Below are 20389 nucleotides of genomic sequence, written 5' to 3'. Positions count from 1 at the left end.
AAATAATTGAATGAATTACGCTGCTTTCTATCGTTACAGAGTAAAAACAACAAGTTTGAGTTGGATTAATTTAAAAGTATAAAAAGTAAAGAATTGAAAGCATTTTAACAAGTAATAATCGTTTACAATAATTATGAAAATAGACTTGCTTTTTGCCGTTAGGTTTCACCTACGGCCTACAGGTGGCAGCAGCTACAAGATACTCTTTCGCTGCCTTAAACAACTTTACTTTTTATATTAACTCAATTTTCTTAGCCATAAGTAAAGTATCTATCACATTCACTTATTCCTCGTCGTCGCTCAACACCCGGGATCGTTTCTTTTCTACTGGTTTTTCGGCTTCCTTAACGAAGTCATCTTCTTCGTCGCTATCGAGTACACGTCGTTTCTTTTGCATTGGAGTTTCGCTGTCAGAATTCTCTGAACGAGTTCTCTTAGCTTCAACTGTAAAATAAAGTTGGTATAAATGATTGTTTGCTTAATTAACTGACAACTTTCAACAGTGAAAGTATGTTTAAATCAGATTAATAAACGTGTCTTACGCGACGATTCATCTGCATCCTGCGGAAGTTTCTCGGCCTCTTCTTCGGAATCCGAGTCCAAAACTTTTCGTATTCGACTGGATTTGGCGCTTCCTTCCTTCGGTTCAATTTTACTTCGAACGTCAGTTTGAGATTGACTTTCGGTTTCCATCTTTTCCTCCTCCGAGTCAGATTCAAGTACTCTTTTTGATTTGCTAGTTTTATCTGCAAGACATTGAACGTCAATTAAATAATCACTTTCGAAGCTTGAAAAAGTCATTTTATTTTATCTAGTTTGCACTGTCAAAAATTACCTTGAGAAGAATCAGTACGAATCGCATCATCGTTATTCTCTTCCTGAGATGGCTGGCGCTCGTCTTCAGAATCTGATAAATCGAGTACTGTTTTGATTCTTTTCGGCTTCGTTTTTTTTTCTTCTGAAAATTAAACATGAAGATGAATTTTTGTTCATTGTTTGGTTGGGAAAAAAATGTTTGTACTAAAATTACCATCCGGAGATTTCGTAGTGGGGCTTGTTTTATCCTCTTCCTCCTCTGAATCACTTCGCTTCGCATTACCTGGGATTTTGTAATATAATGTGAGTACATCAAAAAACTATAAATGTTGATACAGCTAACAGAACATTAAAAAGTATATATTATGCATCCATACCGTATGACAGTATTTCATTTTCAGTGTCATGATTTTCCTTGTCGGATTTGGGGCTCTCAGGATTTTCATCGACTTTTCTAGCCGCGGATTTACTCGATGCTGATTTTTGCGAAGTCGACGGTGCAGACTCTGCAAAAATGTTCAAATTAGCTCTAAGTGAAAAACCAGAATTGAAAAATAATTCGCACATAAATACCTGCATCGCCGTCGTTTCTCTTAGAATACTTCTTGAGCCTCTCGAAGAAATCGTCGTCGTCTTCGTCGCTCTCCGACTCACCCCTTCTCCGGCTTGCCACCACTACCTCTTCGACGAATTCGCCCTTTAGTGCTTTATCAATGATCTCGATTCGCTTTTTGACGGTAGTCACCAGCATACTCGCGGGTATGCGCCAATAAGCCTCCTCGAGATCTGGCGGTTCAATGCCGGCGCCTCTAAGAAAGCGCTGGAAGTTCGGCGAGTCCATCGCAGCTGACGTCTCAGCGGTTAGCGGCACGAGCGCCAAGCCTTCGTGGCTCTCCTCGTCGCGGTCCTCCAGGGACTCTTCCAGTGACTCCTTAAGCCACTGCAACGCTTCTTGCAAGTCTAATGGATGAGAGATAAGGTAAGGCGTAACGTTAACAATACTTACTATCCATCAACCGTACCATTAAAAAGTATTTTACGCAGCAATAATAAAGCAAATAGAAATCTATATGTGACGAGTTTGGGAAGATTGGTTTTGAAGAATCGAGTCTTTGCTCAAGTTCAAGAGCTTAAAAAATAAGTTATCTGAACACTAACTGTTAGCGATGACGTCCTTCAATAATCCCGATAGCTGAGCGTCGGTGTAAACGATCGCCGGCTGTTTGGACTTCTTCCTCTCTTTCCTCGATTTTTCCTTCTTCTTTTTCTTTTTTCCCGCATCGGATCCGCTTACTCCGCCATCGCCATCCTCGTCCTCATCAGAGCCCGAACCATCCTCATCCTCACTGGCCGATGCATTCTCCCACGATGATTTCGGCCCTGTAACAATGCCATCGTTGTAATTATGCGATAATGCATTAACGACCCAGTTAATCAATGATCAATAGTTAGATAAGCGCGCAGAGAGGCTAAATTAGAAGTTACATGCGTTGCACATCGTACACAAAGGCTTCGCATAATACGTCGAGTATCGATCAAGTTCAAGCGCTGTTTTATTTACAGTTTCTTTCCAACGTACTATTATAATAAAGCACTTGAGCGCAACTTCGCATACAGCCAGGGTATGTCTTTCTCTTTCATTAAAATAAATGACTCACAGTCGAATATATCGAAACGAGGTTCGCATAGTTCTTCAGCTATGAAAGCGATTGATCCTCCTGCAGCTTGCACTTGGAATTGATCAAAGAAAAATATATACGACCGGCTATTAGAACTAAATTGGAAAGAGATACGTTTGACTTCAAAGCCGGGTTACGCGAGTGTCTTCACCGGCTGCCTTTATTCGCTCATCTTTTTCCGGGCGATGCAGCAGTCGATATACCTATCGGGAGGCATTGCATACAAATAAGGCGCGCAAGAGAAGGAAAAACAATTTCTATGATAAATATGAAAGGACGCACGGCATTGTGAGAGCTCGATATGCTCGAGGTGTACGATGGGGGATATCCGAGAGCTCGTGTCACGCGAAGAGAGATTTTCCATTCGTTACTTGTTTTTAATGGAGCATGAAAAATAGCTCGCGTTTCGAGCAGCCACTCGTGCCTATTTTAATACTCGGTTATCGTAATAGTACAAAATAAAAATCACCTCAGCGATGGCGTAGCAGAGATTATTTTCATACCGGATATTAATTTCATCAGCGCAGTGAAACAATTCCATCGCCGGTAACGAGAGTAATTTAGGCGCGATTATTAAACAAGAAAGCCAACGAATCAACACCGCGCGCGCGCCAATGAATTCAACCAGTATTATTAACTTTCATCAAGAATATACGCATTCATATCCTCGCGCGCAAAATTTCATCAGTCGTCCGGCGAAAATACTCCTCCGCTCAAGCAGTTTGCACTCGATGCTGCAGCCAATCGCATTTTTTATTCACCAACATTCAACTCGTTCGCAAAATCCAGCCCTTTAAATTTCCCCGGCAAACCATCAACATCAGGCAAAGACCGCAAACCGCGCAATTCCCGATAAAAAAAAACAAACAGATTCCGATCTCATTTCGACGCGTAGCCAAACAATGCGGACGAAAAACGCGCGCGCAGGGCGAAATAAAACAACAAAGCGCCGCGACGTTATTGTATCAATTACCGGGGGAATAGGCCTTGCGTGTGCACGTATTTAGCAGCGTCGCCGTCGTTTCGCAATCGCGTCAACGCATTTCGGCTCATTGTGGCCGGGCGCGAGCGAAATGTCGCCTGACAGTTTGATGGAAAACACGCGGAGGAACAATGGCATAATGCGCGCAGCGACGGCAGAGAGTTGATGTGCTCGACCGGCCGCTTTATTCGCTGGTGCTACAGCTGCTGCTGTTGCTGCGACAAAATTAATTCGTCGCGAATCGGGTCTAATTGTTGCGAGTTACTTTTCGGGACCTGTTCGACGGTGGCCGGCTGATAACGAATGTGTGGTTTGCTTTTGATAGCGAACTTGAGTCGAATTGTGATCGAAACGCGCGTCAGTGTGACGAGAAGCAAGTTTTTCCTTAAAATCCGTTTAAACTTCTCACCCGAGCTCTTCTTCGTTCGCTTCTTTCTCAGCTGCTTTGCGTCCTCGGCCAGATTGAGTTCCAAAAGTTTCTCCTTGATCTTCGGTTTCGATCTCTTTATTCTCAAACTGTCGTATATCAGGCCAACGGGATCTAGATTCACACGAAATGCAGTATATTAGAGTTGCGTAGTCCTTCTTTTTCTCTCACTCTCAAAAAGTAAAATTGACAATTATGGAGTTTACCATCTTCTTCCCTGACTTGTTCCCACAGTTCCGTCAGCTGGGCCACTTCCTCCTCGGACCATTCTTTCGGCAGCCGCTTCGAGACTTCGCTCCTGACGCTCTGAAAACGAATCAATTTTCTTTCAATTTAACATTTTAATTTCTGCACAATTATTCAGGTAAAAAAGCCGATCGCGAATAACGCGAATAACGTTCTTCGAACGTGTAATCCTATATTCATAATAGACTGCATAATGAAAGTAGTCTCATTAAAAATACGAGCCGTACTTCATCCGCGTTCAAGCGAGAGAGAGAATGACGCATTGCAAAATTACGAGGATCGATATCGCGCACTGATTAACGCAAAAAAACGCGAAAAACCCATCTTCTGATCCCGGCTCTCTCTCTCTCTCTCTCTCTCTCTCTCTCTCTCTCTCTCTCTCTCTCGTTATTCACGCTCCAAATGTGAGAGCGAAAATTTCGTCCCCGGCACACACACACACCCATATACGCGCGCTCAAAGAAAATCGCACATAAAGCCCCGGGGCCATTAAATTGTACACCGCGCGGGAACAATTCTGACTTCTGGCGGAGAAATTAATACCGGCTTTTGCGAGATCGCGTTATACGCATTAAAAGTCCCCAGGATCCTCATACTCTTTTGTGCGATAAAAACGCGCCAAAGCATTTTCAGAAGTATACACGACCGCAAAGAAGAAAGAAAGCTCCCGAAGAAATCAAATCGAGTCGTCGCGCTCAGAGCGTGTAACGCGTCGCGCATCGCAATAAGCAACCCTCGTCGCGCGAATAATCCCATAAGGGAGTCCGCTTACACGTGTTGACCGGCGTCGAGCGAGCTGCGAAGACAGCGTCGGCTTAAAACTTAGCCTCCGCCGAGCGTATACCGCAACAATCCTCATAAATCATCGAAGAGTCCACACGTGCGCGCACTCGCTGTATGCGTGTGTGTGTGTGTGTACCTCGAGAGAATCGAAACTGGCGTCACGTCCGCGGAAACGAAGCCCCAACTTTCATTGCCTCGCTTCCGCTTTTACTGCACTGCTGCTGCTCTCCTCTTCCTTTTTATTTCGTTCCGTCGTCGTCGTCGTCGCTACGCTCTTCTTTTTTTCCTCCGGGTCTTATATGTACGTGAGAGAGCTCGGCGCTGCGGGTTTTGATTTTTTTCCCAACGTCGATTTTAATCCGATCGTCGACGACGTTCTTTTATCGCGCCAACTTTTTCATTTACGAGATCGCGCGCGAAGCCAATGCCAGTAGATCTGGATTTTCAGTTCTGCCGGGGCTTATGGCTGAAGCAGTCGAGTTCTCTCTATCTATCTCCCTCTACTCTCTCACTCTCTCTCTCTCTCTCTCTCTCTCTCTCTCTCTCTCTCTCTCTCTCTCTCTCTCTCTTTGTGTATGGAGAATTTCGAAATAAAAAGTTTTTGCGACTTTTCAAAGCGATAGCTGGGTGCTTCGTTTGGAAAGCTCGAGGGCTTATTCCGAGAAAGAGAATCGCTTTTTTTTTAATATTCGATGCTGCTCGATGACCGAGTATAATACCTTGGAATTGACGATGAGGTACATCTCTTTGAGCTTCTTCATGACTCCTCGCCTCGTGCGATCCTGGCTTATCAGATTGCTGAGAATGTAGTCGACCACGTCTGAAATTAAAGGCATTCGTTATCGGCGTAATAACTGCGCTATTTCCGATGTTCGTCCTTTGCACTCGGGGCTTTACACGGAATTCATAGTCGAGTCATCCATCGCAACTGGGTTATATAAAGCCGTTGCTCGAAAGTACTCTCATAAGTAATTTATCGACGCAATAGCGAAAGAGCTTCCGCGCGTTTATTATTCATTATCGTCCGAAAATTCGAAAAAAAGTCGTACGTCATCGCGAGATTCTCGCTTGAACGAAAAAAAAAACCGATAATCGAACATTTTAACAACGTCGATCCCTCAAATTTATCGACAGGCAATAAAGCCTCGACTCTGCCATTCATAAAATCCCCCGTAATGCACTTTATGTACAAGACAGCCTTTACACGCGCGAGCGACATTACACGTGGCCTGTAAACACGGGAATAAAAAAAAGGTATACAATCGACCTACCCTGGCTGGGTTTGTTGGTTTGATGCTCCATAAAGAGGGTCCGCAGCTCATCCTCCTCCTCCTCGGACCAGGCGCTCTTCGACTTCTTCGCCTGTGGCTCCGCGTCGTAGCCATCCACCATCTCCGTCGCCTGTTTCGTCGACTTCCAGAACAGCAGCTCCATGTAGGCCTTGGGATTGCGCGAAGCCACTTCCGCGAAGCCCCGGAACACGAAGCGCGCGAACGACGCTAATTCCTGAGGGTTATAGACGCGGCTTTTATTGTCAGGCTTTGAAATTGAGAGAGGGAGAACGGGATTTTTTTGAAGCGGAAATTTTACGCTGCTGCGAGCGGGAGAAAGAGAGAGAGAGGCGATGGCAAGTTTTTTATGGAGGCTGTTGGATGAAACAAGTTTTCAAGGAGTTTTAGCTGCGAATCAAAAGTGAGAGAGATGCTTGTCGAGCGTTATGGTCCGGGAGATTGGTTACGACGGAGGCTCTCTTCCGTACGTTATATTTGAAAAGTTGTGTGATTTTATTTTTTAAACTTTCTTTTTTTTTTGTTGAGAATAATAACCTTGTGAACTCGGCTGTCGGATTGGAAGACCCTCTGGAAGACGCGGAATATCGAAGCCTGGTACAGCATAGCGGGCATTTTGCAGTCCAGGGCAATCCGGTGGAACATTTTGAGAACGTAGTGGTTGAGCTCCGGTGTGTTCCTCTCGAAGTTCTTCAGGAGGATGGCCAGGTTGCTCACGACCCTCAAGTTTGCGAATCTGAAAGGATGTCGGTAATAGTAGTGTACGTCAATTTCGGATAGCCGTCGAAATAAAAATAAACTCACCGCTGGAGGAAATCCATGAACTTGAAGCTCGTCTCCTCGAACCGCGTCTCCTCCTCCTCCTCTTCGTTCTCCTCGTCGTCATCCTCCTCGTCTGTCGGAGCAAAAACATACACGAATTAATATTTACACATCAGAGTAGTTTTCGAGACAATGCAAAATCAGCGAGTATACCTTCGTAGTTCAGCAGACCCTCGACCTGATTACCACTGCCCTGAGTCCCAGGCACCTCGTCCGGAACTGAAAAAAAAGTAAGCAAGCTCCATTATTATCAAAAATAATCTCCCTCGAGACATTTTTCCGGAAGCTTAAGTATCAATAAAGACCGCGAGCACAGCCAGACGAGCGTAAAAACGCTGAATATACCGGAATTCGATCCGCGCTCCGCATATATAGCTATATACACGTGGAATCCCCGAATGAATTTCTTTTAATTAAGCGATCCGCGGGAAAAAAAGATTACCGGCGTCGTAACTGCACGACGAACGGGATTGCTCGGAGCTGTTCTCTCTCTCTCTCTCTCTCTCTCTCTCTCTCTCTCTCTCTCTCTCTCTCTCTCTCTCTCGCTCACTCGCGCGCAGCCGAGCGCACGGGGCGCGGTGCCCTATCGCAGTATTAGGAAAATAAATTGAACGAGCGAGCGGGGCTTCTAAAAAAGGCGTTAATTAAGTTTCTACCCACAAAGGAATTTCACCTGCTGCGCACTCATCCGCGCGCTCGCGCTGAGGGCCGGAGGGTTGTAAATTTTTATTTGCAAGAGGCTTGAGTTTTCAAAATCGCGCTCCAGCCTATGCGCATCAGCCCGAGAAGTTCCTTTAGAAATCATTTGAAAGACCAAATCTATGATCATAAATCATACATTTTGTTGTTATTTTGAGAAGCAGTTATAGGATGAACGGCTCTTTCAGGCTCGATCGGGCAGCTTTGGCACGGATGGCGAATATCTATAGACTCGGGCTCGCGAAATCTCATGTGGTTACGAGGAAAGTGCCTGTGCGCCACCTAACTTCTCTAGCCAGAAACTCGAGAGTGCCCAGGCGGTGGGGAAAAGGCCAGTCTCGACGCGATCGGCCATCAAAACTCTCGAAATAAACAACCACCCATCAAAAGAAGCTTTATTAAATTAAACCGTCGCCCGGAAAATTCTACGGCATATAAAATCTCGGCGCGTGTATAAGCCAAAGGCGATAAAGCGTCGCGTTTATCAGGCCACGGCTCTCCAGCTGCTTTTCATAATCCTCGCGTTCCCGCAGACGCAGCGGCACAAAGCGGCACGACGACGACGACGACGCTTTCCCGGCTACTAGCCTGCCCCCCATTATCGCGGTTATCACGGAAAGATGCGCGAATTCCCCCGGCTTATTACGGTAATTAACAAGAAGCCGCAGCGCTGTAGGCTCTTCGCAGGAGAGAAACCTCGACGCAATAATAATAAGGACGATAACGTGCGCGCGAGTGAGAGATGTAATCTCGCCGAGTGACAATAAACCGAAGGCGCGAGCGAGCGAGGCTACTTTGACTCGGCGCTTTAATGTACTTTTAATGCGCTTCTCTCTGCGCGGTGCGAGGAAAGATATTTACGCGCATCGCGCGCGGCCGGGGCGGCTTTGAATTTATTGCTCAGATTAATTTTCGGGTGCAGATGACGACGACGACGATGCTAATAGAGACGTTATCGATTCCATTAAAGTAATTAAAACGTCAGAGCGTCATCGTCGGGGGTATTTTTCTTTTCTTTCGTTACTCTGGAGTGGATGTACATTTAAACAAGTGTCGACACCCGGAGGCTCTCAAAGAACTTTCTTTATTAACTTCAAACAAAACTTTCATCCGAGACGCAGTATCAACAGACAGAGAGCTCAGCGTCCGGGGCAAACTTTTCAGAGGTCTCGAGAAACAAACGGTCACTTTTCCTCTCTCCCTCGGCCCATTCGTCATGCTCCTGCTATTAAAACATTCGCAGCGAGACTCTCCTGTCAATTACAGAGGCCACTTCGTAAGCCTCGAGTCGTGTACAACTTTCCCCGAAAACTCGTCGCCGGATTATTCACCGCGGAAAAGCTCGGCGGAACAAAGGGGAGAAAAATGTATCGTCGCCGCGAAAGTTCCGTGCATGAGGAATAAGAGAGAAATAAACAGGGGCTGGCGATGATGGACCGAGGAAAATAAGTCGCGCGGCGCGTGTCGCTGAGCTCTCGAGGTCGGACGAGATAAATGGACGTATCCTAACAGAACTCGATGAATACGTTCCTTCCCTCTCCAGCATCGCATATCTCCGATAATAATCGCCGGCAATTACGGTCTGTCGAAACATCCTCCGAATGAGAGAACGATCCATATAAAGCCCCGAGATTTTCGCGGCGCCACGAAACTTTAACTTCTTCTCAGAACGAAGAAGAAGAAGAAGAAGCAGAGAAAGAGAGATTAAAGCTGCGAGTCGCGATAAGAGCACGGCGATTCGACGCAAGTGCCGCCACCGCCGCCGAGGAAATCTCCTTCTCGGATAGTTTTTGGCTCGGCTCTCGCTCCTAATTTCATTAAACGCCCGGATCGTGTTCTCTTTTCTTCGCCGGCAAGCCTGCAGGCTGTCTCCGCATCGGCGGTGGCTTAATTGCGTTAGATACGCGCGGCGCATCGGATGGCCAATTATGGAAATTGACGGCGCGGCGTTTGTTAATTTGTTTACCTACACTAGCGCGAGTAGAGAGTTCGGCCATTCCGATAAGCCCTATCGGGGAATCGACGATTCAAACGATTCAAAAAGTCTCCCGGCGCGTAATCCGAACAAGCTCCGAAATTCCGGGGCGCGTGCTTTGATTAAGTCGTAAAAGCCCCGCGCCCGCTGCAGTAGCTCGCCAAGACGCGCCAAGGTGTTTATGGCGTTTTGATGTTGCAGCTCCGCTTTTCCGAGATAACGTCTAAAGGTGCAGCCCCTCGTTCATATAGCCGTATACGCAACCGCGAGAGAGAGACATTCCGTATTCCAAGCTCGTCAGAGTCCGGCTGGGCTATTAAGCCGGTAACTACTTATTCAGACCGCTGGTGTTCGCCAGGACACGCTGTTGCTGCAGTCTAGATACTCTATACCTGTCTTGGCTATTTCGGGACTGCGCCCGGATTTCGCGCGGCGCTTCCGGTCGTTCGACGCTGTGGGAATTTACGCTGGATAATTTTTTCGGCATCTCGATATCAATCGCGGCTGATGGAATTAGTAGAAGGGCTTGGTAATTCCCTCGAAATTAGTCAACAAACGATTTGATCGCATCAGCCTCGAACTTTCCCCGCTAACCAGATTCCGGCACTCAATACAACAACCTTCTTCGCTCCGAAGCTCTGGCAATGCGATAAATCAAGCCGAGGCAACTCTTTCACCGCTCTCTCCCCCGACTCGTTAAATGCCCTCCTTCTCTTGTCCCTTTTTCTCCGTCTACCGCTGCAGACGCGACTTTAATAACGCGAGCACGTACGGACCGACCGTATCCCCTTCCTATACATACACCCACGTTCGGACCCTTTCGTCGTGTCTCTGTCTTGCTTCTAGCGCACCCTTTTTACCGACTAATGGTGTCCACTCGAACGGCAAACGTTGTTTGCTGGAATTTGCATCGTCGCTGCTTTTTTCCCTTTATTTTTCTCTTTAGCATCGCGGAGGGAAGAAATACGATTAACGCGCAGTTTCACGGACGAATAAGCATAATATCCATGTTGATGTTGTCGGGGAGGAACACACACACACACACACAAACACACACACACATAAACAGGCGAGTAAGTTGCGGGGCTGTTGAGAAATTCCGCTTACTTAAGGCCTTGATTCAATTATGGTAATTAACAGCTTATACGCAACATTTTAGTTGGCGAGGACCGAGGACTCAAGTTCCACACATTCTTATACTTAAGCAAATATACTTAAGTCTCCGTGAAATTTCCTTAGGCCGTCGCGCACGTGCCGTTTATTCTACTACTTGTCTCAACTTGCCCGGCGCCGAGCGGCTAAATTAGTTCGCCAGTTCTAATCAGGATATACTCCGCTCTGTACACCACAGCAGTCTCTGCTTTTATATTTTCCCAGAAAATCACAACAATAACACTCGTTGCTTAAGACAATTAGTCGTTATCGCGCAACGGAATGAAAAGTCAATACTTATCCCCGATATAATCACGCGCCTGCGGAATAGCGCACAAAGAAGGCGAGTTAATTACGCGCGTCGTCGTCACGTGAAAGAAGTCGAAATGGAACGTCACACCTGTCAGAAGGCGCCAATTAAATCCAACAGTGAAAGAGAAAAAGCGCCGAGAAGTAGGTGTCAAGTGCAGGTCTCTCGCCCTTTCCCAGTTATAGACCATTAATATTTTTCTCCAAGCTCCCCCCCCCCCCCACACACACACACTCGAACTCTATTTTCAATACCTAACTCCCCTTTCTATACTGCATTCAAGACCGTCGAATTCCAGAGTCTCTCTCTCTCTCTCTCTCTCTCTCTCTCTCTCTCTCTCTCATCGTCTTTGACGCTGGAGCGTATAATGCCTACAGGTATATAGGTATACGCATAAAAGGAGGCGCATATATGTATAAGCGCCTGTGAACCGCTTCAATAATCATAACTGCATAAAAGGCGCACCGCAGCGGTAAAGCGCAGCGAACTTTGCCAGTAGGTACGGGGGGAAGGCTCAACTATCTGTGAAAGGCCGGAGGTGTGCGCTAATGATAGGATCGATATAACGTGCACTTCGCGGAGCTTCCGCGCTCAAGGTCTATGCTGATGATGCGGATATATGGAAGAGCTCTCTCGTGAGGTATAGGTATTTTACGGTGTGGCGCTGCGGAACTTCTCTCCAGCGGTTTTTCAGATAGCGTGAATTTATATTCGGTCGTTCTTGTCAGTGACGATGAAATACAATCATGTTGAACGAATTTCACATACGATGTGTCATACAGGATCATCGACATCCCGAATTTCGCAGCGAATGAAAAAATAAAACCCAATTGCCAGCAGCAGTCATTGTATCATATAGTGAGTCGAGTTGTGAAAATTGATACGCAGCATTTTTCCGTCGCTTCAAAGCGAATTTGTCATCAAAAATGCATAATCCCTTTGAAAAGCCTTCAACGACTGATTGAATTTCACCCCATCGCCAAAGAGAGAGAGAGAGAGAGAGAGAGAGAGAGAGAGAGAGAGAGAGAGAGAGAGAGAGAGAGAGAGAGAGAGAGAGAGAGAGAGAGAGAGAGAGAGAGAGAGAGAGAGAGAGAGAGAGAGAGAGAGAGAGAGAGAGAGAGAGAGAGAGAGAGAGAGAGAGAGAGTTAATTCCACATGCCAACGGAGAGCCTATAAGCTCGCGCGCCTGACCATTAATTATTTATCGTAATGTGCGCTATCGATCGTAGGGAAGAGGAGGGGATACCGCACGTATTCGCAGTTAACGCGAGATCCGCGACTATAAAGCCGCGTAGGGCCAGATGACAAAGTGCGTATGAGGGAGAGGACGTCCGCAGAGGGGGACAGGCCGAACGACGCAAAGGATGGATTAGGCTCGATTAGGCGGAATGTTTATTCAGGATGCGTTCGATTCGGACACGCTTATGCGACGAGAGTTAGTGTTGCGTGGACGCGTATATATAGAGGGAGCGGGATACGATTATGCGGGCTCTTTGGCGAGCGGAGTTGTTTCGGAGTTTACTGCTTTTGGTGAGCTTGGTTGATGATGAAGAAAACTTGCTGCCTATATTAGATCGATATTTTATTTTGGTATAGAGTAACGATTTCATAAGTTTTCGATGTTATTGCAAAAACATCAGCAGGATTATTCAGCAAGTATACTCCAAGACGGATGAAAATAGTGACAATATGAATAAAAATTATCTTTTTGGTCGCGCGTGCAGTTCAGCTTGGATAGATCTATAGAAAGACACATAATCCTGAAAGTATCAAAATAACCTCAATCCAGCAATTCAGCTCCCCACTTCCCGGTCGCAATCAACTGTCGACGAGGGTATAAAAAAGCCTCGATCCACCAATCAAACTCAATCGGCTCCCGGACTGCGAGTTAGAAGTAACTGCCCACTCCTGGCAACCTTGACATTGGCTTGTTTAGATTCACGTATCGAGTCTTAAATTTATCTTTTGATACTAACATTTGTTATCGTTTTAGGTGCGGCATTCTTTCTCGCCACTCCGGACCAGCCTTCAAAGGAGGGTTGTAAAAGGTAGCTCAAAACATCAGTCTAGCTAAGTCGATTGCGAGACTGGGAGCTGGAAGACGCTCCTCACTCCCCACTCCTGGCCCACCTTAGACGGAGGGTATATAAGGAGGCCAGAAGCATCAGTCCAGCTCAGTCAGCTGCGGGACTGCGAGCTAGAAGGAGCTCTCCACTCCAGCCACCTTGACATAGGTTTGTTTTGATGCACGTATCAAATTTCTGAATTTTCCTTCGACACTAACATTTGTGTTTGTTTTAGTTGCGGCATTCATTCTCCCCACTCCTCACCAGCCTTCGACGGTGGGTATATAAGGAGGTTCGACACATCAGTCCAGCTCAGTCAGCTGGGGGACTGCGAGCCAGAAGGTGCTCTACTCTCCCACTTCAGACCAGCTTTCGACGGAGGGTATATAAGGAGGCCAGAAGCATCAGTCCAGCTCAGTCAGCTGCGGGACTGCGAGCTAGAAGGAGCTCTCCACTCCAGCCACCTTGACATACGTTTGTTTTGATGCACGTATCAAATTTCTGAATTTTCCTTCGACACTAACATCTGTGTTTGTTTTAGTTGCGGCATTCCTTCTCCCCACTCCTCACCAGCCTTCGACGGAGGGTATATAAGGAGGTTCGACACATCAGTCTAGCTCAGTCGCCTGCGGAACTACGAGCAAGAAGGACCTCCTCCCTCTCCACTCCTGGTCAGCTTGCAGAAAAGCTAAGTAGAATTATCCATCATTTATTGACTATCACCCATATCCTTACTGGTGGTTCGATAATCCAACACATTACCAAATGCAACCGTCAAGCTGCTTGAGGCTTTTTTACGAGCTGTCGGTACGCTTTTCATTTTGGCAATGAGATTCAGCCACCGGCAGGTTGTCACGCTCCGGCGTGGATCTAAGAATCCTGCATAGGAGTTGTTCCTCGCTGATATGGGAGTGTACAGAGCAGCTCGAAAGATTGCCTGCCACCTTGACGTTGCTTTGTTTTGATTTACGTATCGATTTTTAGAGTTAAAGGCATTTAATTTCGTAGACATTTGTTGGTTTATTATTCCAAATTCTATTATAGTGAATAAGATCCCAGACATACATTTAATGAACCTATGACTTATCCTTTGATATTAATATTTGTTTTAGGTGCGGCATTCCTTCTCCTCACTCTCGACCAGCCTTCGATGGAGGAGTATATAAGTCGGCTCGATAGAATGAGTCTTATATTATTGTATGTTTTCATGTTTACTTATATTCTTTCTGATAGCTATTTATTATTTATTGAAGATTATATTTACTAAATATATTTTGCATAAAAGAGATCGACAAAGCAATGCTGCGCTAATGCATGAAGTATTTTTTCACCATGATGATTCGAAATCGTCGCAATGTATCAGCAACATCAGAAAAAGGCGCAAAAGTCAAAATCTCATAATGGAAATAAAGCAGAGGAAACAATAGCCATGCGAGCTAGCAGCAAGCTAGACAGACAGAGATAAAGGCAATGACGGGGCTCAGTCTACAAAGCGTACAGCCTGCCAAAGTGCCTGCTGTGGATTCGGTCCACGTATGCGTCGTCGATTATCTCTAGCGCAGCTCTCATCGACTCGACCCCCTCTGGCAACAGCAGCAACAAACCGTCATTAGTGTCGTCAAATATTCCACGACCGTGCAGCAACCGCCCTACGCCGCTGTTGCTATTGCAGCTGCAAGCTTTTTCAGCTGTTAGGCTGGATTTCGTTTCGGAGAAGAGTGTCATTATGGCATCAAGTGGTAGGGGCCTACTACTGAGGTATAATATTATTATGGATATTTATCGTTTGGGAATTATTAGATTTGCATTGTTTAGGATATGATTACTTTCAACCTTATCAATATTTCGCAGTATTTTACAATTCGATTCGTCGCGAAGTTCGTCAAATTAATATGATTAATAATGAAATTGCACTAGCAAACTCAATCGGTTCGCATATACATAAATACATTTTCAATAACTGCAGCGTTCGAGTAATTGTCTACAACATGAGCGCGAGTACGGCGAGAACGAGAGCCGCGGAAATAATGAAATTAACATCGAACTAAATATCTCAGCCTACGCATTATTACTCGAATGATATTCCGATTCTACTCGCGCGCCATTGAAACATAAATAAACTTAATTAGCACTCGATGATGATTATTATAATAACGACCGCGTCGCTACTATATGCGCGGATCCGCACATCCAAAAATCAAATTATAGCTGCAGCGTATATAATCCTCCGCTCGACGGTCCGCGGCGTATTTAAATCAGCGCGATTTTCATACTAATATCAATCAGCGAAATTATACGCGAAAGTTGCCGATTACCATAAAAGGGGTATAGCGCTATCGTCATCGAATCCTCGCCGCGGCTATCGTTTCTCTCCCCGCAAATATGTTTATCCTCTCGCCGAATGAATATTTTCGCCGCTCGCTCTCTCGCTATTGTTTGCCAGTCATTCATACATAATGAATCGCAGTAATATGCAGTTGTGCGCGTCTCTCGATCCGCTACTCGTGCTTTGCATTAATTCGACCTGTAGCGTTCTGAGAAAAATTCAAATAGCAGGTGCACACCTTGAATATGATTCATTATAGCTTAGTCCCTAATACACTGCATCCTGAGATTCCCAGATTATCAATGCATGTAATTAGTCGCGTCCTTACACGCAGTACATCAGTAATATAACCCCTTTGACTGGTTGCATTGCTTAGCTCGGATCCCTGCACGAGACATCTTCGTCCGGATTCCATGCCGACGAGCAATGGCCCCATTCGCGCGTTTGTCCCAGCAGGTTTGTATGCAATGCGTCTCACTGCACACATCTCTATATGCATAATGAAAAATATTCCATATATAATATACAATCATACCTATAGTTTATACAAAGCCCGACAATTTCCGTTGGAAACTCTCGACACGAATACTTCTCGTCAGCTAGCAGTCGCTGCGAATCAATCAGCCGAACAACCGAGTCTGTCCGCGCGGACACACCGCATCGCAGCCGCACCTCAACAGGTCCACCGCCAACGACGAGCTATACAACTCTGCGAACGACCGCGAGAACAACTTTCGACCAGTCAGGCATTCTTGAATTCATGCGCGATGATCATCGGCGTTTCAGCATCGGTTATCAGGCTCTAAAATACGCACGACCGTCCCCGGTTTACGCGTCGTCGATAACAATCGACCGCTCCTCGTTATATGTATATATAGATCGAGATAACAGCGCGGCGGAGGAATATTTTCCAGCGATCGTTCGCAAACATCAGCGCATCATTAGCGTGTGTGCCTACATCAAGTATCCGATCGCTCGCTGGCAAAAAGCGCAGCTGCTGCAGCTTGCTGAAAAAACACGCGGCTCTATCTCCCCCGTCGAGTCTGGAAAAACAGCGGAATTAGCAGAAAATGAAGCAGCGCGTGTGTACACTTAATATTTCGCGGGGGCATTTTCATGCTCGATAGCAGCAGCAGCTGTATATTTCGCGCGAAAATAAATTGGGGAGAGACTCGCCGGGTGCGTATGTTTGCCCGTCCAATTAATCGCTCGGCGGCGCAGTAGGATCGCCTCTGCGTGCCCCCCCCCCCCTATACACTCGAAAAAGCGTACACGCGTACACGGCTGTGACAAACACACGGCGGGAGAGAAAGCTCTTTGATCGCGCGGGCGAATTGGCCTTTTCGCTTTATGTATGTATATCTTTGTGTTTTAATTAATTAATGCGTATTACGCGCGACTGTTTTATTAAATATGCGCTGCACACACACACACACAAAAGCGCATATGCAATATGTAGTCACCAATGTATGTGACAAAGCCAGGCGACACAGCGCACACGCAGCTGGCTTTTGATCGAATTATTTAATTCTTTATTTCTCCGCTAATTGAATATTGACCGCGCATTTGTTTCCCGATGAAATTCCCGATGTATTATAACAATGCACGAGCTCGTTCGCTATAATACAATTTATATACGTATATGCCGCGCCGCATTAACTCGACGCGCGCGATTTACAGCCGTTTATTCAGAACTGCGCGAAATACGACGACGAATATGTCTATAAGTAGCAGCGAACTTGGATGTGATACGGTGGAATCAATTCCCGCGTGTGATATAGCCGGCAACGAACTATACTTTAATTACCGGGTCATATTCGACGGAATTTTAGTAGTTCGTTAAATCCGGCAGTTAAATTTTATAGGCACTCGCGCGCGCGAGTATTACAGGTCAATCGTTTAAAGCTAGATCTCTCTCTCTCTCTCTCTCTCTCTCTCTCTCTCTCTCTCTCTCTCTCTCTCTCTCTCTCTCTCTCTCTCTCTCTACCGCGCATAAGATAATATATTTCAAACGCTCGTAATATTTCCCCGCCCTGTATAAAATCCTTCCATTAGGTCAACTACCCCCGGGTATCGATTATGCACGCCGTATCGCAATGCGTAAAACGACATACCTATATACCTATAAATAAACAAGAGCCATAAGCGAATTAGTCGCGTATAGAGCTAATACAGCGTCGCTGCTGCTGATCGTCGCGTATAATTAAAGGCTCGCGGGGAATCGCAACAACAACAATAGACACTCGGCGCTACTGCGCAGTGTCCCCCCCCATACATTTCTAAACGCGATAGAGAGGGAGAGGGAGCCAATAACGAGGCTGATTAGCATTGCGTAGTTAATGAGATCGTATCGCTGCCGCCGGCGCGACAAATCGCCTCGCGGATGCTCTATGATAGCCGCTCCGTGCGTATAGCGTATAGCGATCGTGGATTACGGTCTCGAATCTCAATGAGGCTCGATCGGCGGAATTGCTTGTATAGTGTATACCGAATGCAGATACAGTTCTATGGTTTTTGGAGTGTGCTCATCGACGCGATTAATCATTCGCAGGTGATCGGCGCGTTGCATGTAAGTATAACAAGGGTTTACTGAAAAAATAATCGAATCGCGAATTGAATACACACGGCCCTCGAGATAATTAGCAGTGCCCGCAGGGGCTGGAAGACCGAGCCCGCGAGAGGCTTTAAATTAAAGCCGGTGAATGGGCCACTTCCCGGGACAAAGAGGCTTCGTTCTCGCTTTCCTGGGACATCGGATATATCCCCACCCCCTCCAGTGCGTCTCTAAATTATTCATGATTTTCTCGGCCAGCAGCAGCAGCTGTAGCGGTATATAAAGCCGTTCCCGCAGGTGTGCGCGAGGGTGTATATCTACCTCTCGCCTTCGAGTAGATATTAGAGCTTAGGGAAAATAGGCTCCGCTGCTGCTGGCTACCTTTGGCCCGTTTTCCGGTAGCTGCTGCACTAGCTTGTATTAGATTTTAAGCACTCCCGGCGATCTGCGCCGACCCAACGACTTTATGCTACGGTAGAGGGAGAGGCTCTCGCTATGTAGAAGGAATAGATTTTCGATACATCCCAGAAGAGGGTTTTTGCTGCTATATGAGATGCTGCAGGCGATTCGCCGATAAATGTTTGTTCCGTTTTGTCGGTGCGCTCGGATTTTTATAGTCCGGAGTTTCGTACTCTTTGAATTTCCATTATTGAGCCGGCGACAAACGTTTCCGTTCGATTGACGCTTTCGAGCTTTCAATCGCTCACAATTTTTATAAATAATACCTACGCTTTATTAAACAGCGAAATTGGGTCACACCAACGGAAATCAGGCCAACGCTTGCGGATATGAGTGAGTTGAAAAAAAGAAAAATTAAACGTACGCAGCGTAGCCGGGGTGAAATAAAAAAAAAGTATACGCACACAAGCGAGTTGTTAAAGTTCGCGTTGCGGAAAATGGGACCCACGCAAAGTTTTAAGTGTAATGAATTTTTGAATCAACTAAGAGCTACAGGCAAGTTTCGTACTTCCGCCGAGTTCCGGAGCTGGGAGAATAAGAAAAATCTCGAGAGAAAACGAGATATATATATATATATATATATATACACACATACAAAGCGCCCCAACGTCTCGGCCAAGTTTCGCGTGTCAGCGCGCGGAGCGAATCGATTTTGGGTATATAAGTTTCGAGAGCGAGCGAGCGACCTCGTGTGCATGTGTGTGCGCAGTAGGTAAGTATAGGTATGCGCCGAATTTCGCCCGAAGAGATAAACCGATTTGGCTTTTAGGTTCGGCGAATGCCGAAAATTTGCGTTTCGAATTATGCGACGGAGATATATGTGTACGTAAGAGATACGGGTTGAATGTGTATTGAAAAGCTGTTATTTGCTATTTTGTCCGACACGCGTTATGGGAGTTATTCTATGCTCGAAGAATATTGCGAAATCGACTTCGCCAGCGAGAAAGAATTTATTTGAACATTTATAGGTATTCCCAGCTCCTTTTATCTGCTGGGGAATTTTTCGAATTTTCAAAGTCGATTATTTCCTTAAAGCATTATAATTAAATTTTTTCTCAGAAGCATAATTACGACGGAACAAAAGTCTTACCAAAAACTTACCTTCCGAAGCGAGCCCATTGTACGCGCGATATTTTTCTCTCTCGAATAAGGCTATACGCAGGATAATAGCCAGCACTTTATGCCGGCGTTCAAAAGATATTATCAAGACTCTTCTTCTTTGGAACGGCTCCAAAACTAGGAAAAATTAGTGTCCTCGCGACAATATTGCCTTCTTTAAGTTGTTGCTTAAATAACGGCTCTTTTTCCTCTTCCACGACGAGCTTGAAGCTTTTATTGCAGAAAGGGGATCAGTCCATTTAGACGCTCGTTCGCGGAAATAAGAACGAGCTGTGTACATTCGGAGGAGAGTCGCGTACGCGAATAAAAATACGCTAATCCGGATTTGTACATTCTTAAAAAGATTTTCCGAGATAATCGACCTTCAGAATCTTAATTGCGTTTTAACGTTAACGTTCTTTTTTTTCTTTCAAAGCAGTTTTCTAAAACACGAATAAGCGAGAAAAATCCATTCAATTCCGCACTTATCAAACGTCGAAAATACATACCTCCGCGTGCGCTCGCAATACTTTTCACGAAAACTGCCGGGATAACCTTTCGAACTCGCGATATTTTCAGAAAACAAAAGCCGACTGCTCGCGACGGGACGAAAAAAAAAACAAATCTTCAATTTTCAAAGTGGCGCCTGTTATATATTCATGCTCTCGAGCATAGTGAAAAATAGGTCAGCCTTCAAGTGATCATA

General features: G+C 45.8%; 1 protein-coding gene and 1 long non-coding RNA gene across 6 annotated transcripts in view; one reads left to right on the top strand and one right to left on the bottom strand.

The window, feature by feature from the left end:
* Positions 1–86: 86 nt before the first annotated feature.
* Positions 87–20389, bottom strand: part of LOC100121375 (protein timeless homolog) — a 95780-nt gene continuing 75477 nt past the window's right edge. For all 5 annotated transcript variants that reach the window (XM_031927225.2, XM_031927224.2, XM_031927223.2 and 2 more), the window contains 14 exons: positions 7198–7263; positions 7027–7117; positions 6760–6958; positions 6205–6439; positions 5653–5753; positions 4111–4210; positions 3887–4018; positions 1975–2196; positions 1390–1776; positions 1194–1322; positions 1031–1099; positions 836–958; positions 543–746; positions 87–444 (listed from right to left, as the gene is read on the bottom strand). In XM_031927225.2, the coding sequence (XP_031783085.1) occupies positions 284–444; positions 543–746; positions 836–958; positions 1031–1099; positions 1194–1322; positions 1390–1776; positions 1975–2196; positions 3887–4018; positions 4111–4210; positions 5653–5753; positions 6205–6439; positions 6760–6958; positions 7027–7117; positions 7198–7263 (2219 nt within the window). In that variant the 3' untranslated portion in view covers positions 87–283. The remainder of the gene's footprint in view (positions 445–542; positions 747–835; positions 959–1030; positions 1100–1193; positions 1323–1389; positions 1777–1974; positions 2197–3886; positions 4019–4110; positions 4211–5652; positions 5754–6204; positions 6440–6759; positions 6959–7026; positions 7118–7197; positions 7264–20389) is intronic.
* LOC116416906 lies at positions 13433–17471 on the top strand. Its single transcript, XR_004227208.1, has 5 exons — positions 13433–13720; positions 13788–14443; positions 14532–15004; positions 15949–16028; positions 16114–17471. It is a non-coding gene; the product is annotated as an uncharacterized LOC116416906 (long non-coding RNA).

This window comes from Nasonia vitripennis, chromosome 3 (assembly GCF_009193385.2).
Source record: "Nasonia vitripennis strain AsymCx chromosome 3, Nvit_psr_1.1, whole genome shotgun sequence".
In the NCBI taxonomy this organism is placed as follows: Eukaryota; Metazoa; Arthropoda; class Insecta; order Hymenoptera; family Pteromalidae; genus Nasonia; species Nasonia vitripennis.
The sequence above is the reverse complement of the archived record's forward strand: the minus strand, read 5'-3'. Positions and strand labels throughout refer to the sequence as shown.